The sequence below is a fragment of the Peromyscus californicus genome, unplaced genomic scaffold (assembly GCF_007827085.1).
Source record: "Peromyscus californicus insignis strain IS unplaced genomic scaffold, ASM782708v3 Scaffold_4__1_contigs__length_199733344, whole genome shotgun sequence".
NCBI lineage: Eukaryota > Metazoa > Chordata > Mammalia > Rodentia > Cricetidae > Peromyscus > Peromyscus californicus.
This window is the reverse complement of record NW_026294562.1, coordinates 83,322,894-83,349,041: the sequence shown is the minus strand read 5'-3', so window position 1 is coordinate 83,349,041 and position 26,148 is coordinate 83,322,894. Positions and strand designations below refer to the sequence as shown.

Below are 26,148 nucleotides of genomic sequence, written 5' to 3'. Positions count from 1 at the left end.
ACACAATGGAGCATTTTCTTGACTGTTTCTGGCTAGGAATTCTCTGAGGGAGCACTCTTGATGGGAGGAAATGGGGAGTACCGTAACAGCTTCCTACTATACAAAATGGTGTGCTAACAGCATGAATGTCCCAGTGTCTTCTTTGATAAGTTTTGGGGAGTTTTCATTTGAGAGCATGGGCTTGGATATGTAACAGATCTAATTTTATAAGGTTCCTACTTTAAATGCTCCTCTGGGTACTTCAAGTCTTGGCCTCCTGCCTTTTTTTTATCCAAGATTCTTGCATGTGGATTGGGCAGAACTATTACTCTGGGGCAGTCTGTTTGCTTATTTGTTCATTTTTAAGGTGGAGTCTACTAGCACCTCAGGCTGGTCTCAGCTGCTTGGCTTCCCAAGTGCAGAGACTACTGGCATAAACCAGCATACCCAGTTCAGACAGTTTATTTCAGATTACACATGATGGCTTGCGTTGACCTGCTACACCAGAACCATTCTACCCCAACTTAAAAATAGAGCTCTCATGGCTCTCCACCATGACACTCCAAATCTGGATCAATCCAAATCAGGGCCAAGACTCTGATTTCTCATAAGGTTGTTCTTGTTTTGAGACCACATCGTCCAGATTGCCTTGGAATACACAATCCTCTTGCCTCAGTCTCCCAAGTGGTAAGACTACAAGGTACTTCCATGCCTATCTGAGACTTTTTAAAATTAAACATTTTTTTAAAATTAGTAATGTATGTAAGGGTGTGCATGCCCATGTATAGGCAGAAGCCAGAGCAGGTGTCAAATATCTTGCTCTGTCCCTTTCCATCTTGTTCCCTTGAGACCAGGTTTATCACTGAACCTGGAACTAAGCTGGTGGCCAGTAAGCCCCAGCAATGACTGCCTCTGACCCTAACCCCCAGTGCTGGGGTTACAGCTACATGCATCCACACCTATTTAAACACAGGTCTGGGGGATGAATTCAAGTCCTCATGCTGTGCAGTAAGCGCTCTTATCCATTGAACCATCATGTCCCCAGCCCTAAGACTATGTCAGAGTGTACTCCAGAAGGTGGGACCTGTCTGCTGGAATGTGTGGTCTGATGGCATTGGAAGGGAAATGAACAACAGGTTCTACCTGCAAAATTTCAGAGTAGAATTGAAAAATGTGATCAACACACTTTCTAGGTCAAAGGAATCTAACATGACAATCTCTCTGTGTGAAATGTCCCTCCTCCCCCACACTCTCAATTCCCTTCATGTTGAAGACACAAGTACAGAAAAACACACCTTAAATATCATACCCACCTTCTGAGATGAGCAATCAGTGTAGCTCATGGTGCCTGTTCTAATTGTACCTATTAAAGAAAGACTAAGGAGTTCTCAGTTTCTCCGAGGATCAGTCTCTCCCATCCAGCTGCTTTGAAATCTGTGATTCCTTAGAGCAGAATGGGGACAATGCCAGCAGCAGAATTTTCATACGCTCTGGAAGCTCTGACACAGAGCTGCTTCTCTGATGTCATAGACCTTGGTATCCCAGGGAGTTCTCTGGCAGAAAGGGAGAGAAGGAAAGACACAGAATGAAGAGGTAGCATGGCATTCTCCAGGAGTCTTCCTCTAGTCCCCACTCCTTGCAGGATTTGCTCTTCGTTTCTTTTCAGTAGGTTTCTTGGAACTTCCTAGAACAGCCTGAAGTCTCTGCAGAGGACAAAATTGAAGCACCGTCACATATTAATATACAGAAGTGGGAGCTTGCTATCCCAAATAACACCCCTGGGAGCCTAGACTATTCCCCCTCTTCCCTGAGCAGTTTTAACAGTAATGAAGTGTGTCCCCAGGCCCTGTGGTGGGTAACCAGGCTTTAGCGTCTGTTGCTAAGAGGAGGGGCCTCTTCCATGCTTCAGCACAAGACTGGGCTTGACCTGCTGGCTCTCTTTAGGAGGCTGTCACTCTTTGTAGTGACAGAAGGGAATTTGAGAAGGTGTTTAGTAACGGCCCTGGAATGTAGCAATAAGAGACCACAATCTTGGAGAGGTCTAAAGGCACAGAGGCTGGTGGTTGAGTCCCTGAAGTCTAGAGTTGGACTGGTCTAACAGATCTAATTCCTGAGCTTCCCGTTAAGTAATGTGCAGCTTGTGTCAAGTGAATGTGTCAGCTTTCGTGTACAAATTCCCTACCATTTGCTGGTAATATTGTCAGTACCCACCTCATCAGGTTTGTTTGCAAGTTTAGTGAGCTAATACATCTAAAACAGTTTGCACACTGTAAATTCACCCTGATTTGCCTGTGACTTTTACACACACACACACACACACACACACACACACACACACACACACACACACATTTCAAGACAGGGTTTGAAGATAACCTTCAACTTCTGATCATTTGCTTCCATCTCCTTAGTGCTGGAATTACAGGTGTGAAGCCCCCATACTTAGTTTATGTAGGACTGAAGATCAGTCCCAGTGCCTGCTAGGCTAACACTCTACCGACTGACCTACACCCCCAGCAGGTGTAGCTGTCTGTCCAGAGCAGGTTGGGATACTCTTGTCACTCAATGCAATAGGTTCTTTGTGAATGTTGTGACTAGCACCAATATTATAGTTACAGGCACCCAAGCACATATACTCTCACACATGAGTACCTAAGATCCACCACGGCCTCCACATTCAGAGCACTTATCACATGGTTGCTTTCAAAATTCTCTGAAAACCAAGTTAGACTTATCAAGCTCTTTCAGTACGCTATGGTGCCTGTCTGTTTCTTCATCCAGTTTCCTCCTTAACTTCATGATGTTCCTATTTTATCGGGAGGAAACCAATGCAGAGATGCATAGTTTTCCAACCTTAGCTTGTCCTAATCAGAGCAGCTACAGAACGAAGCTTTTTTACTGTTCTTTCTATAGAACAACTGCCCAGGGCACAAACGTTTGCAGTTCCTTCGGTTTCTTTTTTTCTCACTTTACAGTCAAGATTTGGCTCTCTATACTTCAAAATAACCTTGTAACACGAATCTTACAAGGTCTTATTAATAAAAACAAACCCGGAGCCAGGTATTGGGGTGAACGCTGAATGATCAGAGAAACAGAACCAGCCACAGCTAGCCTCACCTTGCCAATTCTTCAGCTGATCCTGTTTCCTCAGACTGAAAGCCTCTGAATCCTCATCCGAATGGATCTCAGCTGAACTGCTGCTAAAAGCTAAAAGCTTAACCAGCCTAGTTCCTGGTCCTCACGCCTTATAAACCCTTCTGCTTCCTGCCATCACTTCCTGGGATTAAAGGTGTGTGTCACCATGCCTGGCTGTTTCCAGTGTGGCTTTGAACTTACAGAGATCCAAATGGATCTCTGCCTCCAGAACGCTAGGATTAAAAGTGTGTGTGCCACCATTTTCTGGCCTCTATGTCTGTCTAGTGGCTGTTCTGTTCTCTGACCCCAGATAAGTTTATTAGAGTGCACAATATATTGGGGCACACAATATCACCACATAACCTGACTGTCTTCATCCCTTATGCTCATGTTTCTTACCATAAAGTATGTAGAGGGTCTGGGCTGTGGCTCAAGTGTAGTAGAGCACTTGCCTATCACACACAAGGTCTGGATTTGACGCCCAGCACACACACAAACATAGAGTGATTAGAGTCAGCCCTTTGTATCAGTGAATTGCACGTCTGAGAGACTCTCATCCATGTATGTGAAAAGTGGAAAGAGATGAGTATGTTACTAATGAGTCCATGGCCTCCTGTGGAGCAAGATAGGCTCCATCTGAAATTTAATATGCTTTAAAAACTAGTTATGTTCACGGGCATTAAAACAAGAAGACCTGTTTACTGACATGTGATCGGCTGGTATTCATGCCCACTACATAAAGGGCATCTTCTCAACAATGTAAGAGAAAGTCTCATTTTCCCAATTTTTTTTGTTTGGGAATATAGACACTAAACTAACCAACCATCCAACCAACTAACTAACCAAGCAACCTGCCTACAGTCACTCCAATAGGTCAACAGCAAAATTGGGACTTGAATGTGGTTATGAAAACTGATCACGGCTTTAGTTAAAAACTTATGTGTAGACTGAGGAACGATGAGAGCCAGGCTGGGCTAAAAGTGAGACCATGTCTCCAAAAAGAGAAAAGAGATGGGAAAGGAAGAGGGGGGGATGGAAGAAGGGGCAGGGGAAGGAAGAGGGAGAGAGAGAACTAATCTCTCAGGGCACTTGTCTGTTTATTTTTAAGAAATGATGTCAGCCTTAAGACCCTCATTGTCCTCAGCTCCAAATCCCCAGGGTTGCCAAGTGACTCAGAATTTCAGGTAAGCATTTTTCTAAGGCAAAAATACCTTTTAAAATAAATATACCCCAAATACATATAAGACATGCTTATAGCAAGAAGTTATAAGTTGTTTGCCTCATAAAGGAATTTAACTGAGAGTCTTATAGTTTCAGGCAAATTTCTAAATCTGGCAACCTAGGGAGGAGAGGTCAGCTGGATTTAGGTCATGTTCTGGCTCTGGCTAGTAACAGAGTCAATTCATTGTTAAAGAATTGCTCCCCCTCCCCATTTCCTATTCTTTAGAGCCAGCAGTCAGAGTAGATCTTAGAGGACTGAGGAAGAATTGCTTAACCAGGACAAGTGTGTTAGCTCATTGGGGTTACTATCACAAAGGGCTGAAGTCTGAGTGGCTTATTCAAATAAACAACCTCAAAACAAAACAAAACAAAGAAAAACAAGAAACTATTTCTCATAGTTCAAAAGGATGGAAGTTTGAATGTCAACATGGCGAGATTACAGGGAGGATTCTAGACTGCCAGATTTTTATTCTGCTCTCCCCTAGTAGAAAGAGGCAAGAAAACTCTCCCCCTCCCCCCTTTATAAGGCATTAATCCCATTCATCTTCTTACCTAATGGCTTCCCAAAGTTCCCCGCCTCCTAATACCATCACACTGAGGGACAAAGGGATAAAACTATTCAGTCCATTGCTGTAGAAAACTCTGGGAAAGCTCGGAGAGGCTTCACAGGGGTTTATTTTATGAATCCTTTGAACGTTAACCAAGAGCCAAGTTCTCGATGCTACAGAGATGCTAGACCCCCCGATGAGAAACACAAGGTATTGTAGAAGAGGCAGTGACACTCCAGGAAAAGCAAAACCTACTGACCTTTAAAAATAAATGCTGTTGGTGGGGGGAGGCAGAGGATTCAAAGAGGTGCCCCTAGATGGCACCCTTAAGCTGAAATCCCAAAGAAGTCCCCATTTTCCACAGCAGTATCTACCAGGGCCTGATGGTCTAAGGAAAACAAGCCCATCCCCCCCCCCCCCCCCCCCCCCCCCCCCCGGGTGGGAAATGTATCATACTGCAGCTACAGAAAGTGCATGTAGCCGGACAAGAGTGTCTGAAATTAAAAACTTCAGAGACACACCTTTGTTTCCCCATGCTCCCCTATGAGAGGTAAGGTCACCAACACCACACAGCCACAGATAGACTTGGGCTCTGAGATGGGGACTCCAGAGTCCCAGCCCATAGTTTTTCCCTGTAAGTTCAAAGGCAGTGCTTCTGAATACCAGATGATTGCGCCCCATCCCCCAGTCCCTTGAAAACATTTTCAGCCATCGCAGCTGGGAGGGGATGTTACCATATTTGTATTTTTTTCGTGGGTAGAACCCAAGAATGCTTCCAGACACCCCTCAGTGCTCTCAGGACATCTCAGAAACAGACTCATCGCATCTCAAATGCCAATAGCACTGCCACTGAGTAATTGTGCTCCTCAGGCCTGGATTTGGAACCAGGAAACATGGGTTTCTCTGCCGTGGATCCTTGAGAAGAGAATTTGAGTTTATTCATAAACCTTAGCCCTCTGGCTCTCCATTTTTTTCTTTGTTGTTGTTATTTTTGTATTTAAATCTGTAAAATGGAGATAATCCATCTCTAAGATTCCCTGGCTGCTAACATTTGCACTTGCGTAACGCCTAGACTTTCCAGTCTAGGAGGTATCTCACGGACTTGTGAGACTTGAACTCCGGGGGTGAGTCCAGAACTGGATCTGTATGGAGAAGGGGAAACCCTAAATTCCTCTAAAAACCCACATTTGGCTGCCAGTCCACCTGAGACGGGGGCCCCAGGACTTTCACTCCAAGCCACTGCTGTAGGAAGTGACTGTCTCCAAGCGTTCATTTCCTCATTAGTCATCCTCTAGAGTCTAGAAGTTTGTAGGGGTTGTTCCTAGAGTGTGTGGGAAGAAGCGAATGCGCCTAGCAAAGCTGGCAGCCGCGCGGCTGGGTGCCAGGATACCCGATCCTTCCTCTTCTGACTGGAAAGGCAGGGCAGGGACCTGTGCCTGGGTGGAGGACCAGTGCCAATCCTGGCTGAGGGGCGGGGCCTGGGAGAGGGGCGTGATAGAAGGGCGTGGCTTCGGCCTTTGAAGGAAGAGCGCTGCGGGTGGGGAGGAGCAAGTCTAGCTCGGGTCCACCATCAGGCCTGAGTCGGGTCTCTTCTTCCACTTCGCTTCTCGCCCTCGGTGGCTGCAGAGCTGGGTATCGGGGCAGCTAGCACCAGGTGAGAAAGCAAAGCTGTGGGGTGTGGAGTTTAGGGGACCTCGACTAGCTGAATCCTCCAAGCTCGGCCTGGGAAGTGGAAGAGTTCAGGGGCGACCAAGGGAGAGTGCACTAGCTTCCTCCGTCTGTAGCTGTTGGCCTCTGGGTTGGTCTTGAAGGTACCTGATGCGGGTGGGAGGTCACGGGGAGATCCATTTTCAGCCATCCCCGCGCTTACACCGGCAGCTAGATCTGGTTTAAAAAAAGGAGGGGGGGGGGGACACGCCAGTGCCAATCCGCGAACGAGGCCCTGCCTCCTTTTTGGGAAACCTGCATGGGAAGACTTGGAGCCTTGCTTGGGCATCCACAGCTCCTCCCTAGGACTGGTCAATAGGGGTGCCATGAGGCACAGTAGGAGGGAGCTGCAGGTGTCAAAGGTGGGTTTGCCCCAGAAGATCAGTGACAGGGTGCCCAACTACCCTGAGTTCCGTTTCTTAGTTTTGGGGCCGGGTGGTCCGGGGTCAAATTTACATCTGCATCACACCCTTTCCTTCTCTCTGGATCCCCGCCCTTAGATGGAAAGTCTCAACACTCATCGGAAAGGGGGACCGGGCGGGATAGGTTTCCAGGCGTCCGGAAGGCCCTGTCCACAGCTTGGGGATTCGACCCAACCCGCAGCTGGAACGTTCACGGTGGCGGTTTGCTCCTGGGACGCTGGAGTCGGGAGGCAAGGCTTTATTTGGAGCCTTGTAAGGGGCGGGGCCTGTTCTCTGAGAACCTAGCTAGGCCCCCAAGCTCAGAGTAGGCGGGGCGCCCTAGGCTAGTTGGGGTGGCGCCTTCTGTCCTTCCCTAAGACGCTGCTTAGTGTCTGCACAGGGACCCTAGAAGGAGTAGAGGGCCTGGGAATTGGCTGGTGGCTAGGTAAATGCGTGTGCCGACTGTGGTCCTCCGCCTTCTTCCCACGCTTGCCTCCATCAGACTCCCCAGACAGGTCTGGATGGCACTTCTTTCCCAGGGCAAAGAAGACTTGTAAGGGGGCAGCTGGGCTTGTTTTAGCCCGCAGTAGATATGAGATTAGGTGACCTGAAGGCTGGGACCATCCTAAATTCAGTATCAATGCCAGCTGCTGCATTAACGACATAAATATGGGTGCAGGAGTTAGTTCTTCCCTGGCCAAGAGGAGAGAACTGTTTTGCACACTAGACTGTAGTGTAGACAGTGGTAAGGTATGTTTCCTCACTGTAACACATGATAGGCAAGTGGGATATTCAATATGGTAAATAAACGTGACGTGAGGCGCTCTCAGTTACTTTTGCACTGTGACAGAATCTACTGACACAATTATGTGAGATCAGGAGGTTGTCTGCCAGGAGACAGGCAGAGATCCCGTTCTGTCCAACCCAGACAGATGTTCTGGGAAACAGAAAATAAGAATAATATTTTTTTTATTTGAAAACTCAACCAGGGCTAAAAGTGTATCTAATTTGGCTCATTGCCTTCGTGAAAAACGCATAAACAATGGGAAGTCTTGCAAATTCCAGGCTGTTGAGTGACAGAAAATAATTGTGCCACGGCCTTGGGGACGGGTATTGTTAGTGAGGACCTCGCCATACATAAATAAAGGGTGGCACTGTGTTATGTGCCTAGGAGCCAAATAAAGAAGAGAGAGCATCCCAAGTCCCCATTGGAGGAGAAAAGAGAGACTGGGAGTGGGAGATTGAACAGTAATTCAGTTTTCTTGTTTGTCAAATGTTCTTTCAACATTAGGCTAAAAGATATACATGTCTTCCTAGCTCTTTTTCTATACCGTGTGTGTGTGTGTGTGTGTGTGTGTGTGTGTGTGTGTGTAAAACAGTGAAGTGTTTGTAATATATGGATTTATTTCTTCCTTCTAGCTTGCTAGTCATTATGTATTATAAACAGGAATGTGATTTTCTGTTTATATACCTTTGGGTATATTTTCATATATCTATTATCTTCATTTAGGTTCACGATAAATAAATTGCTGAATCAAAGTGTGTGCAGCTTAAAAATTTGATAAATATTATCAAGATATGTCCATCCGCATGCCCACCGTCAGTATGTAGGGGATGGCACAAGCTCCTTGGAGACCACTAATGATTCAAGAAACTTTTTGTTTTCTTCAGTGATAGCAAGAGACAGGCGACATGAGAGATTGGGCTACATGCTGCATCAGTGAACTTACTGGTAGAAGAAATAATCTAGAGCGAGACTGAAGGACGTTTCAAGATGGCCAAAGAAGAGCCCCCGAGTGTCTCCAGAGACTTACAGGAGCTGCAGAGGAAACTGTGTTTGGTGCTGGAGTCCTTCCAGAGTAACTCAAAGGTCAGTCTCCAATGCCATGTATAATGGGAAGTTAACACTGGGCTGAACAAGACAGAACGCTGTTTCTTCCTCAAATAGGAATTTACAGGGAAGTCAAGAGTCTTTCTCACAGCACCTTGCTATGTCTGGGTTGTGGCCATGTTCATTGTGGCTCCTAGAGCGTCAGCCACCAAACTGACATTTGAGGCGATAGGACAGCAGGGGAGTGGGAAGAACAATTGTTTTCAAGCCACCTCCAAACTAAGGAAGATTCCTGGAAGTCACAGAGAATTGCAGACCACTTCCAGTTACATCCCACAGAATGCAGACTTTGGTTGGATAGTCACCTGTCATGGCGACTGCCATCTTCCCCTGGATTGAAAGAGGCCACTTTAGGTCCACATGGCAGACACTACTCTTTTCTATGAAAAGTTTGGCTCATCTATTCCCCTAAGAAAGGGGCCAGCCAATACCTAGTTTAAGATCTGTGTTTTGTGTTTCATTAGAAATCCGTCACCCAACAGAAATGTGATTTTAGTCACATGTGCACTAAAATTTTTTGGTACCTAACCCTGAGTACAAAGAAGCAATGGGTTAATTTTAAGAATATCTCTTAGTTAATATATCAAAAAATAGTATCGTTTCAGCATGTAGTCATTATAAATATTAACAGAAAAGAAAATATTTTACATTCCTTTTTGTACTGACTCTGAAATCTAGGTTAAGTGGGTGAAGCTCTTGTCTGGCTATCATAAGCATGTAGGTTTTAATTCCCATATCCACATAAAGATGGGTGCAGAAGCACATCTCTATTATCCCAGTGTTTCTATAGCAACATGGGAGGTGGAGACAGGAGGGTCCTGGAAAGCTTGTGGGCCAGCTAGCCTATCTTATTCAGTGGCAAAACAAAACAAAATCCCAAGGAGACCCTGTTACAAAGAACAGGTAGGAGGCAAGGGCCAACACCTGAGGCTGTCCTCAGACTTCCACATGGGTACCATTGCATGTATGCACTCACATACATGAAAACACACACATTCACTTACATTGTATATACATATATACAAAAAGATTTAAAAAAAAACCCAGTGCTAGCTAGCTAATACTATTACAATTTTATCTTTCTGGACTTCTATGCCATGTATACTTAAAATATGTATGCATATAAAGTGATGGGAACTGTTTTGTAATTTTTTTTCCTATTAGCACATTTCACCAGCATCTAGAAAACAGATTCTTTGCCATCTAAAGTCATATGCTTCACAGAAGTCTTCTTTGGGACAAGCTTCAGAATGCATTTGGCATACTGATGATTTACCAGGCTATTTTTAAAATGGACCAGCAGCTTTTTAGTTAGTTGGCCAAGACTCTATTTAGTGAGTTGGCTCAGTAAGAAAGGTCCTCATGGCCTTTGCACATTTACAGTTCATTCTCATGACTTCTGGGAGATGTTCTCTGTAAAGGCATCATAGACACTAGATTCAAAAATACCAAACAGACCACTGGTTCTCCAGGAAATAAGGAACTCAGGTCCTTCAAGCTTCTAGTCACAACAGATGAGTATATGGTCCTTATCTTATGTGTATTCCTGGAAAGATACATTAATGTCTATAATGCACACTGTTGATTGTTGGCATTGAACGCAGGGCCAGCAGCAGGCTGATTCATGTCTCAAACAAACACACACATCTTCTTCATAAGGAACTGTAACAAAAAGATACTGGTGGTGGTGGTCATGGCAATGTGCATTAAAAAATGTGCAATTTAAATATTGAGATTGTCAACCAGAAATCAAAAATATGAACTTTGTGGCATTAAATAGGCCATGATGCTATAGTTTGATTCTTCAGTGTCCCAGAGAGGCCCACATGCTAAAGGCTTGGCCAAGGCGTGGTTGTGGGGAGCTAGAATCTTCAGAGGTGAGACTTCATTGAGTTTCAGGCTCAAACCATAACAAGCTGGGAATGTGCTTGTCAGATGACTCAGTCTTGACATCAAAGATGCTCAAAGGACTCATTTTAGGTTCCAAATAAATTTAAGTGAGTAGAAAAATCCTCAAACATGGGATTGCAGATGATAAGGATTGTGTGTTTATTAACCTGATTGAGGCCTTACTAAACTCCAACCTTTTACCAGGCATCTAGCACATCTTAGTTAATATTTATACCTACCTTCTGAAGTAGGCATTTCAAAGCAGATGAATTTTCTTCTTCTTCTTTCCTTTCGACAACTCAGCTGTGCACACCAGAGTAGGTTTGGGCGAGATAATTACCCAGCTAGTTCCACTCAGAAAGGTGGGGAACCTGTCAGTTCTCTATGGCCTGGGGTTCTCATGTAGTCTTGAGATGGAATTATGTCTCTTACAAGTTTTTAGTATATTAAGTTATGTTACCTCTCCTTTTAAAAATATTCATTTTATGTGTATGTGTGTGCTAGATGGTTTGTGCCTGAATGCATGTATGTGCATCACATGCATGCAGTACCTACAGAGGCCAGAAGAGGGCATTGGATCCTTGGAACTGGAGTTGCAGGCGCTTGTGAGCTGTCCTGTGTGGGTTCTGGGAACTGAACTCAAATGCTCTTCAAAACCAGTGAGTGTTCTTAACCACCGAGCCACCTCTCCAGCCCACAGGTTACGTTAGTGTAAAGTGACTTTGAGAGAAAAAGGAGAACAAAGCACCTATGTACTGTGTCAGTCAGACTCTCTGTTGCTTTGACAAACACCTGAGCAACAACATAAGGGAGGAAGGGTTTAGGTATTTTCATGGTTTTAGATCATCCTGGGGCAGAGGGCAGGATAGAACAGAGTAACTCACATCATGGTAGCCGGTAACCAGGGGGATGGGGTGGGGATAGACAGACAAACAGACAACACACACACACACACACACACACACACACACACACACACACACACACACACACAGAGATTGCTTCATGAATACATAGGGTAAAACGTAGCCCCAAGGACATGTCCCCAGTGACCCTCTTCCTGTAGCTATGCTCTATCTCCTGTAATTTCCACAACCATCCAAACCAGCAGGAGCAGCTGGGGACCAAGGCTTCACAGCATGTGAATCGGCAGGAGCTGCTTTATATTCAAATCGTAACAAAAGCCATCACTTACAAACAGTGGTGGTAACCCCAGTGAGTAGTAAGACCCTTCAGTGTGTAATGTTTACATACTAGTGAGTGTAACCATAGCAGATGTAATTGTGTATTCTTATTTTCACTTGGTAGGGTGCTGTTTTTTCATGCTGAAGTGTGGGACTTCAGAATAATTTACAGGTACCACTAGAACATCAACATAAGATATCAGATTGACATACCATAATTCATATAGCCACCCCTTGTCTCTGGGAAATGTAGATTGCTTCTTTCCCTCATGTAATTTGTGCTCTTTTCTCACAGTTTAATGAGCTCTTTGAACTTCAGATGAGGCTGCATAGGCCTCTAGATGGAATGGGTATGAAATTGCTCCATCCTGTCTGTAGTGCTTGTCCAGGTCTTAATGGTCTTACTTCCAGAATTCAAGAGACAAGAACTTGCTTTAAATAGTTTAAGCAAGCGAACAAGTAGGACCTTCCATGACTTTAACAGACTTTAAGCCGTCCCCAGGAGCCGTGGGTGGAGTAAAGCATGGCTGTCTCTGGACTAGAACCAGGGTCAAGCTGGTGGCTGGTGCCAGAAGTAGCTCTCAACAGGCCTCTTCCTTGGCTGTGTAGCTTCTCACATTAGCTCCTTGTGTATTCCCTTCATCCCCAGACTCTGCAGCCTACTTCCCTTGGTGTTTCCATTCACACGGGCACACACGGCTGTCCAGGCTGGTACCCTCCTCTCCTCATGTCTCCTTTAGCACCTGTTGAAGATCTAGGAGTTTCAGTTTCCTATCCGTGGAAACACGAGTGTTGTTGGTACATTCATTCACCTGTGGCCCGTTGGACTGGGACCTTGGATTTTGTTTGAAATGTACATGTCAGGGGTGCCCTCCTGCTGGGGGAAGGAGCAGTTTTCAGGGAAGCGGAACACAGAACACCACTACGTGGGTGACCAGGTTGGCATCTCCTGATGTGAATTACCTGTGACAGATGATTTTCTTCTCATTTCGGACCTTCCTTGGCATGAGGAAGATTTTAGGGCCACCTCCCAGGAATCCATGTGCCGTACCTAGATCATGTACCAGCAGGTACCCAGAGCCTAATCTGGGAGAGGCTGTTGTAGCACGGTGCCTCTGACGTGTTATCACTGTGTCGTGATCCTGACTGCTGTCGCTGTCCTCTGTCCACCAGGTCCTTCTCCTCTAAGGCAGTGAGAAACAGTGAGTCGATTGTCTTACATTCTCACAGTAGAGAGTTTTCCTGGCTGTGAATAGCCTCAGGTGGAACCATCTTGTCACACATCCTGACCACGTGGGCCTGATTCTAGAAGCTCTCAAGCCAGAGTGCATTTATAAATGAATGCTCTTGTCTGACCTTGGGTACATTAATTCAGTTCGTTTCCAGCTCCTCTTATCTGGAATGAGCAACACCAGGCCTTGGGCTGCTGGGAGGATTATCTGGGATGCCATTTGAGAAGGCTCTTGCACTAGTCTGGCTATGATGGTGCCATTTTCTCGAAGTCTGGCATCCTGGGTTGTTCAGTGCAGCTCACGTCGGTTAAAGCCTGGGTAGGAGTCCCATCTCTCCCTCCAGGTTAGCGATAGAAAATTGCAGGGCATGCCACAGCATGCTAACCTCTCTCTCTTTCTTCCTATTGTGACATTCTGTCTGTTGCCAGGAAAGCGAAACATGGTGATGTATGAAGCCTTTGGTCTGGGGTATTGTTAAGATGCTCTTCAGTATCTGCCCTGCAACTTTGTAGGGGAAAATACCTGAAGACATATATGGAGGGCCTGACATGTTAGCTGCTAAGCTAGCCAGGCACCTTTAGGGGAGAAACCCTTACTGCATACTTTCAAAGTAGCCTTTGTTTCTCTTCAATTAAAAGTGGCTTGGGCGGAGGGATGGTCAGCAGGTAAGGTGCCTGAGGAATTGAGTTCAATTCTCAGAACTGTCACTAAAAAAGAATACAGGAGTGATGGCTTATACTTAGATGCCAGTATTGGGGAGGTGGAGACAGGTGGATCTCTGGGGCTCGGTGGCCTGCCAGTCTAGCCTACTTGGTGAGTTCCAGGCCAGTGAGAGACAGGTAGATATACAGTGCCTGAGGAACAACACTTGAGGGTATCCTTTGGCCTTCAAATGTGTTACACACACATGTGCACCCAAGTGAGCATGCACACACATACAGAGAGAGAGAGAGAGAGAGAGAGAGAGAGAGAGAGAGAGAGAGAGAGAGAGAAAGAGAGAGAACTGGGTGTTTCCAGAGGAGTTCACATCACTATTTTTAGTAGCATGAGCTTAGAGTGCCCTAAAGTACTCCTGCATGCTGTTTTTACCTTTTGAACATGTGCTTTATGACCTTGAGTTAAGCATGTTCCCGAATCTTTCCTTCTCAAGCTGACCTCTAAAGTGTTTTCCTATGTGGATATGTGTAGCTCTCTGGATGAACCTCCCGCTTCCCTTGCTCGAGGGTGTTACTTTGGGAATGACCCCTGCAATCTCCTTTCCTGCTGCAGGTAGTGGGTCTTTGTGGCCCTGCTTATTTTGGCTTTGCACTTGGCAAGATGCAAGCCCATTGGTTAGACTATTAAAAAGGTGCCTGGAACCTGTGTTTAATGAGTGTAATCATTAGGTACACATGAACCATGCTGTCTCCCACGACATTCTGTCCTGACGAAGGTCATTCTTTCCCAGAGAAAGCAATTCTTGGGTTGACTGTTTTGTCTTAGTTACTTTTCTATTGCTGTGATCAAAGCAACTTACAGAAGGAAGGGTTTATTTTGGGTTGATGGCTCCAGAGGGCTAAGAGTCCTTCACCATCACATCGGGGAAGCGTGGCAGCAAGCACCAGGCATGGTGGCAGGAATAGCTGAGAGCTCACACCTCAACCCCAAGCACGAAGCAGAGAACAACCTCATGATGGTGTAAGTCTTTAAACTCTCAAAACCCGCCCTCAGTGTGACACACTTCCTCCAGCAAGGTCACAGCTCATAAACCTACCCAGTCAGCACCACTGGCTGGGGACCAGTTACTCCAATATCTGAGCCTATGGGGCCATTCTCATTCAAACCACCACATGGTTTAATGTATTGGCGATGGGGATCGTTTGCCAGCCTGCTGCCTGCTTTCCTTCCTTCCTTCCTTCCTTCCTTCCTTCCTTCCTTCCTTCCTTCCTTCCTTCCTTCCTTCCTTCCTTCCTTCTTGTCTCCCTCCCTCCCTCCCTCACCCTCCCTTCCTCCCTTCCTCCCTTCCTCCCTCCCTCCCTTCCTCCCTTCCTCCCTAATGTGAGATCTTGATAGACAGCCCAAGCTGGCCTCAAACTCACAATCCTCCTGCCTCCCAAGTGCTGGAATTAGCTATATCTATGTGCCACCATTCCTGCTTTAACTGGCACACTCTTTAAAAATAGTGTCTTTGCATTTCTGAATGATCTTCTGTTTGGGGGGTGTTTAGAGGCCAAACTCAGAAGAGGTTCTGAAAGAGGGTGGTTCTCTGAGGACTGGAAGTAGGACATTCTTACCTTTTGCTTCTTGGATTCCCCATGCCAAAACTGTCCCCAGGTCCTATTGGTTTCTCTTTTGTCATTTAATCTGCAGGCTACATCCCTCCCCTCCCGCACTGGCCCAGATTTGCCCACTCATACTCTTGCCTGGTATCCTGTAAATCTCCCTAATTGCCTCTTGCATACCTATCCCAGGTTCATCTTACTTAAATTTCTCCTTTGTGTATGTCACAGCCCCAGCCACGTGCTCTCAATTTACCCCTTATTTATTTTTCTCTGAGATAAAACTTACATAGTACAATAGACAAATCTGAGTCACAAAAGTAATTTAAATGTTTTTATTAAAATGTTTTTATTTTAAAACAAAATGAGCCAGGGGTGGTGACTTTTACTTATCATCCTAGCACTCCAGTTATGAGGCAGGAGAATTATAAGTTCAAGGCACTCTATCTCAAATTAAAAATAAATAATAAAAAAGGAACCCATGAAATGAAACTGAATATAGCCTAAACTATGATTTAAGTCTGTGGTTATTTTAAGAAACCATTAATGAGATATCCTTGATTTTTTTTCCCTCAAACACATGGAGCATGTCTCATTCAGGTGCCAGATTTCCATTTCTTCAGCATTCACAAACTTTATCCGCCTCCCTCTCCTTCAATGCCCTAATGTAGGTCGGTCTCAGAGGTGGTTCCTGGTGTGCTTACCACAAGATCTTGGAAGGCAGGAGGCAGCATGGCTAGAAGACATTGTGTGGTGTGCCAGGAAGTGAAGTTTGTCATGTTTTAGGAGGCAGTGTTGAATGAAGCCCAGGACAGTGTCTGTGGCTTCTCTGAATGCTCTGAATGGCCTTCTCTGTTTAAGCAAGGTGAGCCATGCTTGGTTGCCATCACCTGAGCTGTAAACCCTCCTGTTTCTAACTTGCCTCCAAATTCCCACCCATAGGATTACTTAGATGGAAATCTTTTTCTAGGACAAGTATGTGATTTGGAAAAAGGCACTTCTGATAATTGCACTTCATTTCAGCCACTGGCCTCCAAGGTCCTAAGGAATGAGACACAGGAAAGACCAGTTTTTGATGGAGGAAGTGCTCCCTGCCCCCAGCTTTTTTTTTTCTTTTTATTCACTGTTATGTTTTTGAAAAAAAAAATTTATACAATATATTCCGTCCTGGTTTCCTCCTCTTCCTCCTTCTCCTCCCAGATAGTCGGTACCCACCCAACTCCATGCCCTTTCTTCCTCTCCCTTTAAAACAAACAGGCACACTGGACAGTGGTGGTGCACACCTTTAATCCCAGCATTTGGGAGGCAGAGGCAGGTGGGTCTCTGAGTTTGAGGCCAGTCTGGTCTATAGAGCGAGTTCCAGGACTACAAAACAAACAAACAAACAAAAACAAAAAACAAACAAAAAACAACCAATCCTAAACAGGCAAACAAAAAACAAAGCATAATAAACAAAAAGAAAATAACATAAGAAACACACACATACAAAATCCATAAAAACACAAAATTGGAAACCATAATATATAAACAAAAGGCCAGTAAGACAAAAAAAAAAAAATGCCCAAACAGAGCACTATGAGACAAAAAGTCTACAAAAATACCATTGAGTTCATTTCGTGTTGGCCATCTTCCGCTGGGCATGGAGCCTACTCATATGCTAGTGAGACTTCATTTAAAGAAATTCATTTTTCCTTTGCAAGTGGATAGCGTCTTAGTTAGGGATGGAAGCCCATGTGCATTTGACCCTCTCAGTGCTGGGAAGATGTCCACCTTGAAATCGTGCAGGCCCTGTGCATGCTGCCACCGTCTCTGTGAGTTCATATGTGCAGTAGTCCCGTTGTGTCTGGAAGATGCTGTTTCCTTGGAGTCCTCCATTCCCCTTGACTCTTAGATCTTTCTGCTTCCTCTTTCACTCTGTGAACCCTGAGGGGAGGGGTTTGATGAAGGCATCCCATTTAGGACTGAATATTCCCAAATCTCTCATTCTCTATACAGTTTTCCAGCTGGGTGTCTCTGCATTAGTCCTGTCTCCTGCAGGAAGAAGTGTCTTTGCTGACGGCTGAGTGAGGCACTGATCTATAAGTATAGCAGAATGTAGTTAGGGTCATTTTACCACTGCTTCTTTAGCAGAACAATAGGATTTGGGTTTCCCCTAGGCCTATCTAGTCTAGATTCTTGGCCACGGGAGCAGGGTGAAGCATGCATGGGTTCCATTTTGTGGCGTGGGCCTTACATCTCATCATAGAGTGGTTACACCCACAGTATTTGTGCTGCTGTTGCACATGCAGGCAAGTCATTGCTGTAGACTGCAGAGTTGGTAGCTGGGTTGGTGGTTACTTTTCTAGAGGAAGGTGTTTGAGTGATGGGGTCTTTCAGGGAATGGGCTCCAGTGCTGGTAATGAGGAGAGTGAAACCCTGAGACCTGAAAACTGAGGGGGATGCTCATCCTTGTGAGATTGACTAAGACCAACTCTGCACTAAAGCAGCCTTCTCCGTAGAGTGTGGTTCCCCTATCCCTTAGCCTGGTGAAGGAGGGCAATCTGTTTCTTAAAGCAATATATGGTTGCCGTCATCAGTCTGTAGCCAACTCTAGCATCCAGCTTGGTACCATGGAAGCATTGATGAGGTTGCAAGTCATTGTATGCATTTGGCATTTGGAGTCAAAGATCCAAAGTCTGAATATCTAGGCTTTGTCCCTTGGAAACTGGGTGACTCCAAAGAAGCCATTTAGTCTATCGCATCTCAAACTTTAATGTGTACACAGAGCACCTGGGTTCTTGTTGAAAAGCAGAATTGGATGCAGTAGGTGTCAGGTGGAGCCTAATGCTCCTCATCTCCAATAAGCCTGTGAGTGATGCTGAGTAGCTAGGACTTAACTCTTCTGTTCCTTGGTGACCTTAGTCATGAGAACCTTGTCTGCAGAGGAGTAGGCACATTGCACACATAAGAGGGTGTTATTCAGAGAGGGTGTGTGTTAGGCAAGAGAGCGGTGACCTGACCTTTCCTCCTCTCACAGGACTTGACACTGGGTGGGAACCTCACACTTGCCCTCCTCCCCACAGCTTCCTTATGTTGCTGCCAGGTGCCTCATGTCTTGGGAGATGTTTTGTACTGATGTCTGTGAGCCTCTGACTTGCCAGAGGCCTCTGCCTCCGGCTGTACTTCCCACAGCTGGGGCAGATCAGCTCAGTCTGAGATTTAGACACAGTGCTTAACCCTGGCTTTTTGTCCTTTGCCTGCAGGTGGTTGCCTTCATGAAGTCCCCAGTGGGTCGGTACCTGGACAAGCATCCTTTCCTGGCTCTCACCATGCTGATGTTTGTTAGCATGTCAGCCATCCCTGTCGGCTTCTTCCTGCTCATCGTGGTGCTCACCTCCCTGGGTGCTCTTATGGGGGCCATAATACTGGAAGGTACTCTGCCCAAGGTTATTGGGAAGTAATTCAATAGGGTGGACAGTTTTTGTTGAACATCTGCCGTTCTTATCAAAGACAAGTCTTTCTGGTCCAAGGCAGCTTGTCAGAGTAGTTAAAACACAGTCTCTTATGTTCCATCAGCCATCCATTACCACTATTGTGATTTGGGATGTGACTTACTCCTTATGAGCCTTAAATTAGACAGGCAACAAGACAAGCAAAGTGACCCCAAGTGTAATATAGTTTGTGAACAGTAGGGAATGGAGGCAACCAGAGGCCCAGCCGGTTGATGCCAGAAGCTGAGGCCTACCTAGGTGTTGAACTTCCTGCCATTAAAAATGATGTCAGAAATGTGAATTTTTATGGCAAACCTCCTGACTTCAAAAATCCGAGTTAGCTGGCACTATTTTAAATACCCTGGCCCAGGGTCTTCTCATTTTCAGTCCATTTCAGATGAAGGCACCTCCTAACCATGCTCTCCCCCTAGGACTGATCATCTCTGTGTGCGGCCTCTCACTGCTCTGCATCCTCTGTGGCTTGGGCTTCCTATCGCTTGCCATGTCAGGAATAGCCATGATGTCCTATGTGGTCGTGTCCTGCCTCATGAGCTACTGGTTTTCTCCCAGGTAAATACATGTCAATGGAACAACTCAATCTTGGGCATTTGAGGGGTTCTCACAGATTAACTCTCTGCTCCCACTTGGTGTCTAGCAGCCATATTATAAGAGATGGGTGTTCTTCACAGTTGCCTGTAGACATTAGATGTCAGCTCCATGTTCACAGTAGAGTGTCGTACACACATACATACAAGCATCACTACCCTCGTCCATCACCCATAGAGCTCACCTCTTGGCTGTAGTAGCTTTGTGAGGCAGTTACTTACTCTCTTCAAAAGATATCTTTTTAATGTACAAAGGCCAAAGAGGGGTAGAGTTTAGGAGGTTTGGGAGGCAGGTAAACAACAGGAGGCTTGTTCATCAGGTTGCCATGCCTACCTCCCAGGGTGGTACAGGAGCTGGGAAGTAGCTATCTACACAGTCTACCTTGGTCTCCTCTGCTTGTCACAGTGTGAGCTTCTCCACATGGTGAATATGGCTCATGTTTACTATGTGGAGTTTTTGCCCCCATAGTGTGGCTCCTGGGGCTGGAGGAACAGTGACCTTTTTAGATGCTGGAGGGAAACCCAGCGGTGCTGGAGTGCTTGGGAGACAATCTTTCACAATGTGCTACCTCCTGCTATTCAGGGGGTTTTCAAAGGCCACTGTTTTGATACTTGATTTTTGTGCTGCGTATAGATTTTAGATTCTTAAGTTCCCATATACCAAGTCTCTCTTGTACTTAAGTTTTCGCTGATTTGATGACTGTGGCTAAGGTACTTGCTTCCTGTATTGCTTAGTGCCAAAGTCTCTGTTGAGCACATTCCAGCCTCATCTCATTTAACTCTTGGGGTGAGCCTCATTCTGTGATTGGGAAATGAAAGCCAAATGCACAAGCTGAGACTAGCCGAGAAGGGACTTAAGTCCAGGTCAGCTGAGTCTGGTAAAACTCTCAGCCAAATATAAAGTGGCTATAAGGCATAGATAATCAACAATCTCTGGAAAGGGACAGACAGTAAATATTCTAGGGCATTTAAACCATGGCCAGCCTCTCAGCTCTGCTGCTGTACCGTGAGAGCAGGCAATAAGAAAATAAACTGGTCTGGCTGTGCTCCAGTGAAACGTTATTCAGACTTTACAAATCTATGGCCATGATTGATTTGCCAGTCCATGCTCTAAAAAAACCATTAGGACCCTGAGCACAAAAGGCTGTCTTGTCACTTGTCTAGCTTGGTCAAGGTCCTGGGTCTGATCCCTAGCCTTCCCCTTCCCCTCAAAAAGTTTATCCTGTTCTTATCTTCTGTTGATGCGTCTGTGATCTTAAATCGCTCAGGGGTTGTTCTCACACGATTGCTTAAGTGATAATCCCTGGAGTCATAGCCAGATTCTCATAAGTTGCTTTGATCACTATCAGTTTTAAAGGACACATGGTGCCCTATTTGGCTTATTCCTCCAATGCTTTGGAGCTAAAATCCCTCCCCATCCTTGAACTCTGCTTTAATTAGGCTGCGAGTTAAAGATTATACTGCAGAAGGTAGCCTGATGAGGTGCTCGGGAGACAGCTCTGGTGGAAGTCCCAAGAATGAGGATCCGAGTTTGGAATCCCAGAACCCACATGAACATGCCAGGCATGGTATTCACTTGTAATCTCGGCACTGGGGAGACAGAGATAGTTGGGTTGCTGTGGCTTGCTGGCCAGCCAGCCCAGCCTGTTCAGAGTGTTCCAGGCCAACGGGAGACCATTGTTCGGTGGGGTGGTGCTGGGGCACCATGAGAGAGAGCTCACGAGCACGCAAGCGAGCACAAGAGACCCTTCCTACCAAGTGAAGTCTCTCCTTAGAGATGCTCCTCATGCTCCCCAAAGACACATTGTTAGCTAGAACTTAGTCAGATGTCAGTCAGCTTGGAGAGAGGTTCAGCTTTCTTGGCTGCTGTGATAAGAACTCACAGAACACCCCAGCCAAGAGTGCTGCACATGTGGCTGGGCCATTCACGATGTTGCTCCTAAGCTAATCATTTTGTGTTTTCACCCCACAGGCCACTGATCCAGCAAAATGCCAACACTGACTGTCAGCTGGCTATGAAGTCCACAGACTTCGAGGGGCTCTACCAGGAATGACGGGCCGAACGGAAGCAGAGGTTGCATTCGAAGCATGCCGGGAAAGCTCTCCCTTTCACCGCTTGCATCATAACTCAGAGAGAGGGCTGGAGGCTTGCTCTGCTTCACCACTCACTGTGTCTAAAGTTCTGCAGGGGCCGGCCGCCTCCCCACCCCTCCCCACTCCCCAGGATGCAGTCTTGACCTTGGCAGAGTCCCAGGCTTCTTGAACTGGGAAGCTTGACCACTAGGGACTGTGGGTTGAGTCCCAGGCCCCAACTGGGAGTAAGGTAGATTTGTTTGTGAAGTTTAGTTTCATTTTATTGGGGGCGGGGGATGAAGAAGAGGGTTTTTCCCCCAGTTGTTTGAAATAAGAGGTAAAAAGAAAGAACCCAAAGAGAGCCAGCTCTTCTACCTTTTATCACTTTTTTTTCTCAGAAGAGCAGCAACATCTGGGAATCGTGGCCTTTTTAAACTTGAAAAGCAATCTTAACCTTGCAGCCAGGAGTCCTTTAGAAAAAGTCTCAAGGCTTAGTTGTTGAGCGCCTTGATCTTTGACATACTTGCACTTGATATGTTTATATTGTTTTTTCAAAGAGCTTGCAGTGTCAAGCAGTTTCTTAACAAACAAACAAACAAACCAAACACATACTGAAGACTACAAAGAAAAAAAAAAGCCTGTGTGATTTCCTCTTCATTTACTATGGTATTCTATTAAATATTTATTTGGTTCTTGTTATGTTCTCTTTCCTACCCATTCTCATATGTCAGACATGCATTAATCAGATTTCTGCTATCATGACAAAATACCAGAGCTAATTGTCTTTATAAAGGAAAAATCACAGCTTGTGGGTTTAGAGGTTTCAGCACAGAGCCCCTTCGTCCTGGTGATTTGGGCCTGTGATGGCATAGTACATGGCTGGAGTTCCTGACGGGGGGCCTGCTGACCTCATGGTGGCTAGGGAGCAGAAAGAAGAGCCTGGGGTCCCAGTAGTCCCTTTAAGGGCAGTCCCCAGTGACCTAACTTCTTCCCCTTAGGCCCCATTCTCTAAAGGTTCCTTTTAGACCATTAACACCATGGTCTGGTGACTAAGGCTTTGACACATGGACCTTGGGGAACACATACAAAACAAAGCAATTTCTCTGTTGATTTCACAGCCCATCCTGTGTAATTTGGGGCATTAGTTACTTTTCTTACTGTGATCAAATACCCAACAAGTAGCAACTTCAGGGTGGAAAGGTTCATCTGGCTTACAGTTAACGGAACTGCAGCCCAGCATGGTGGGGATGGAATGGCAGCAAGTCATGTTGCACACGTCGTCAGGAAGCATTTAGAGGACTGGAAACTGAGCCCAGTTGAGAACCTCAGGGCCTGCCCCTGGCAGGTACCAGGAACTGAACACACAAGTCTATGGAGGACTTCTCACATTTATACTACAAAACACAGCTTATTTAGTTGCTAGAGACAACATCCAACTCAAAACTGTTTCCAAAAGGATTGGAGCGATTTGGAAAGGTAATCATTTCATCAACCAAAACCCAGTGAGGAGATCTTTGCTATTGTGTTTGAGACAGGGCCTCCCTGTAGTCCAGGCTGGCTACAAGATCTTCGCACATTATAAAGATCTGGAGCACATGTGATTTCACCCAGCTTTCCTGACTGAGCTGCTTTCCCAGCATGTCTGTCCCACAAAGAGGTTTCTGAAGCTCTCGTTGCACCCTGTGCTTCACAAGGAAGCTGCTCTATACCAGTAGTACGTGCAAATTTTAGGTTTGGCTCTGATTGAATAGATCTCGGTCATGTGACCAACCTTGCCCCCAATCACAGTGGCCAGTATAATAGCATTTGCTCAAATGGCATGTGTATATATGGAAGAACTGGGAGAGGGTCTAGATCAGCAGCTTTGGCCCCACAGTTGGGTGGGGCTGGAGAGAAGGAAGGAGCCCCCACAGGAATACCAGAAGAAAAGTTTGCTGGGGAGAAACAAATGGTGAGGTACAATGCCACTGGCCGGTGGGATGTAAAGTTCTCAACTTTCCTGCATCCTATGCTATTCTGCTTCACCTGACCCTAAAAGGGATCCATCCATTAGAGAACAAGAATTGTCCAAGGCTGCCCACACCACAAAGTAGTAGTAGTAGCAGTTACTGTTTATTGACCAGCTCTTTACTTCATGCAAGGGTCTGACCTGGGTATCCTGCTGTCCAGTTGCTGGGTTCCGAGACTTCAGTCTTGGGCAACACAGAGGTCTCTGGCCTTGTTCTCAAGATTTACTGTCTACTAGAGATCAACTATCAGTTGTATTTGTGATTTATTTATTACTGATTGACAATCTGCAGTAACTACTGGCATAAAAGGACATAGCAATATTAACAGGGTTGGGTGGGGGTTCTTCTCTGAGGTGTGTCTGGGAAAGGATCTACATCTAAGCACACATGGTCATGGGTCACATTCAGCTCCTTGAGGGCTACAGACAGAGACCCTGGTTCCCTGCTTCATGTACCTCTCCTTGTGACAGCTAACAAAGTGGCAGTCTCTGTCTTCAAAGCCACCAAGGAAGAGACTTAACGAGATGGGTATTACATTTTGAGTAACACAGGCACGTATACACACACACACACACACACACACACACACACACACACACACACACATCAAGATATATATATATATATCTTGTCATGTCTCCTGTTCTTTAGAAGTAAGTCCTGGGAATGTCCCACACCAGGGAGAAGGGGTCACACAAGGGCATGGAACCGCAGATGGATCATGGGCTCCCCTCAAGTCCGTAAGGTCTTCAACTGTGATAAGTACACAGAAGAAAAGTGAAAGTGATAAATATATGAGGGCCACAGAGATTGGGGACTGCTCTATGATCAAAAGGAGGACAGGTTGTGCCTGTGGAGAAAGGTGTTCCCAGAGGAGGGCACAATGTCCCAAAGTCTTGAAAACCAGAAGGAACTTAGTGTGGCTGGCCCGGTAAGGCACATGGAGAAGGGGCAGTGGTTTATACCAACACAAGGGGTGTGGGTAATGCAGGATCTTACACGGAGAAGAGTCATGGCCAGACTTCAGGGTTTTCATTTCTGTAATTTCCTTTCTGTTTGCCTGCCTTCTCCCTCCCCTTTCTCTCTTCCCCTTCCTGATAGGGCACTGCTCTAATTTACTTGGAACTCTGTTCTGCCCCAGCCTCCCAAGGATTTGGATTAGAGGCATGTAATCTGCCCAATCAGATTGAGGATTTTTTTTTTTTTTTTTTTTTTTTTTTTTTTTTTTTGTTGCTCATAGTCAAAGGGCTGGGAGCAGGCAGGCCACTTAAGAGGTCTGCAGAGGCTGGGGACACAGGATGGTTGTGGCTTTGACATAAAACAGGTTGGAGGGGATGAAGACCTTGTGTGGACATTTGTTGGTGGGTTGGTGTAGGTAGAGAAGGAAAAGGGAACACAAAGTTGACCCCTAGATATTTACCTTCAAACAGTGGGGGGCCACTGATGCTATTTCTGGAGATGGAGCCTGGAGAAATCCACATCCTGAATTGCTGAGTCCAGCTGTGCCATTTGACACCAAGAGGATATGTCAAGTAGATAGCTGGCTTGGAGGAGGGTCTCAGCTGGGACACAAGATTTGGGAGTATTTGCAGGGCTTTGCGCAACTCTTCTGGGGAGGCTTTTCAGCTACTAGGCAAGAGCTTTTCAAAACATATTTCTGATTACATAAACACTCTTGCTTCAAACAGCCAAGTGCAAAGTGCTTTCCCACAGCACTTAGAAGCACTAGGCCCTTCTATTCATGGGTAGACCAATTAGTTTCCCTACCTGCTTATGTTCTTAAGCATCAGCTTCTAGACCTCAGAAAGGAAGCCAAGGTTTGGAGATTAAATGACTTGCTGAATTCAGCCAGGAAGCATGATATCTAAATCAAGGCTTGGTTGATTTAGCCTCATGCCACAGAAGCTACTGGCCTTTTAGACACAGTCCAAAGGATAGCTCGTTGGAAAGGTAACTGGTACCACACCATGAAAACTGTAGCTTTATGCGGTAATACATTTTGCTTATCTTTCTGTCCAGAAAACTTTGTTTCCTTTACTTTTGAGGACTTGCCGTGTGCTAGGTGCTGTCTTCAGTCTGTAGTCTGTGCTTCCGGTCAGTCCAAACTCTTGTCCATTTTAAAGGTGAGGAGGTGGAAAGATTGAGACCTTAAACTGCATGAGGGCAGTTTGGGAGGTGGGACTCAAACCCAGTTTACCCATCTGAAAAACTCACCCTGTAACCAGTATGTTGTTCAGTATGAGTTCCTCTACCTGCCTTTGAGGCCTTCTGGGGTCAGCCCTATTCCCAGGTATGTGAGGTTCCCAGGCAGCAGAGTACCCATGGCCTTTGTGGTTGTGCAGAATGACTCCAGGGGTCACTGGTGTCAGATTGCAAATGTTCAGCTTCAGATGGAGTAGTATCTATAATAGCAGTGTGTCAAACACCAAATCCTTGTGACTTCTGTTGAAGCCATGAGGAATGGGAGTCCCTGTGACAACTGGGTGCAGGAGCGTCCAGCCACACCTGGAAATGTTACAACAACAACAACCACCACGGAAGGGAA

At 45.8% G+C, this 26,148-nt stretch overlaps 2 protein-coding genes across 3 annotated transcripts in view; one reads left to right on the top strand and one right to left on the bottom strand.

The window, feature by feature from the left end:
* Window positions 1-1,770, bottom strand: part of Dnah3 (dynein axonemal heavy chain 3) — a 173,785-nt gene extending 172,015 nt beyond the window's left edge. The window contains 1 exon segment of the mRNA XM_052711765.1: window positions 1,293-1,770. Within this exon segment, the coding sequence (XP_052567725.1) occupies window positions 1,293-1,322 (30 nt within the window). The 5' untranslated portion in view covers window positions 1,323-1,770.
* A 4,634-nt stretch (window positions 1,771-6,404) lies between these two features.
* Ldaf1 (lipid droplet assembly factor 1) lies at window positions 6,405-22,293 on the top strand. Of its 2 annotated transcripts, none has more exons than XM_052713078.1 (5): window positions 6,405-6,537; window positions 8,663-8,861; window positions 18,689-18,857; window positions 19,348-19,486; window positions 21,494-22,293. In XM_052713078.1, exons 2-5 carry the CDS (start codon window positions 8,766-8,768, stop codon window positions 21,573-21,575), a joined length of 486 nt encoding a protein of 161 aa, XP_052569038.1. In that variant the 5' UTR covers window positions 6,405-6,537; window positions 8,663-8,765; the 3' UTR covers window positions 21,576-22,293. The 2 variants fall into 2 exon arrangements, with proteins under 2 accessions (XP_052569038.1, XP_052569039.1); XM_052713079.1 differs by lacking the exon at window positions 6,405-6,537 and adding an exon at window positions 6,550-6,694.
* The last annotated feature ends 3,855 nt before the right edge of the window (window positions 22,294-26,148 follow it).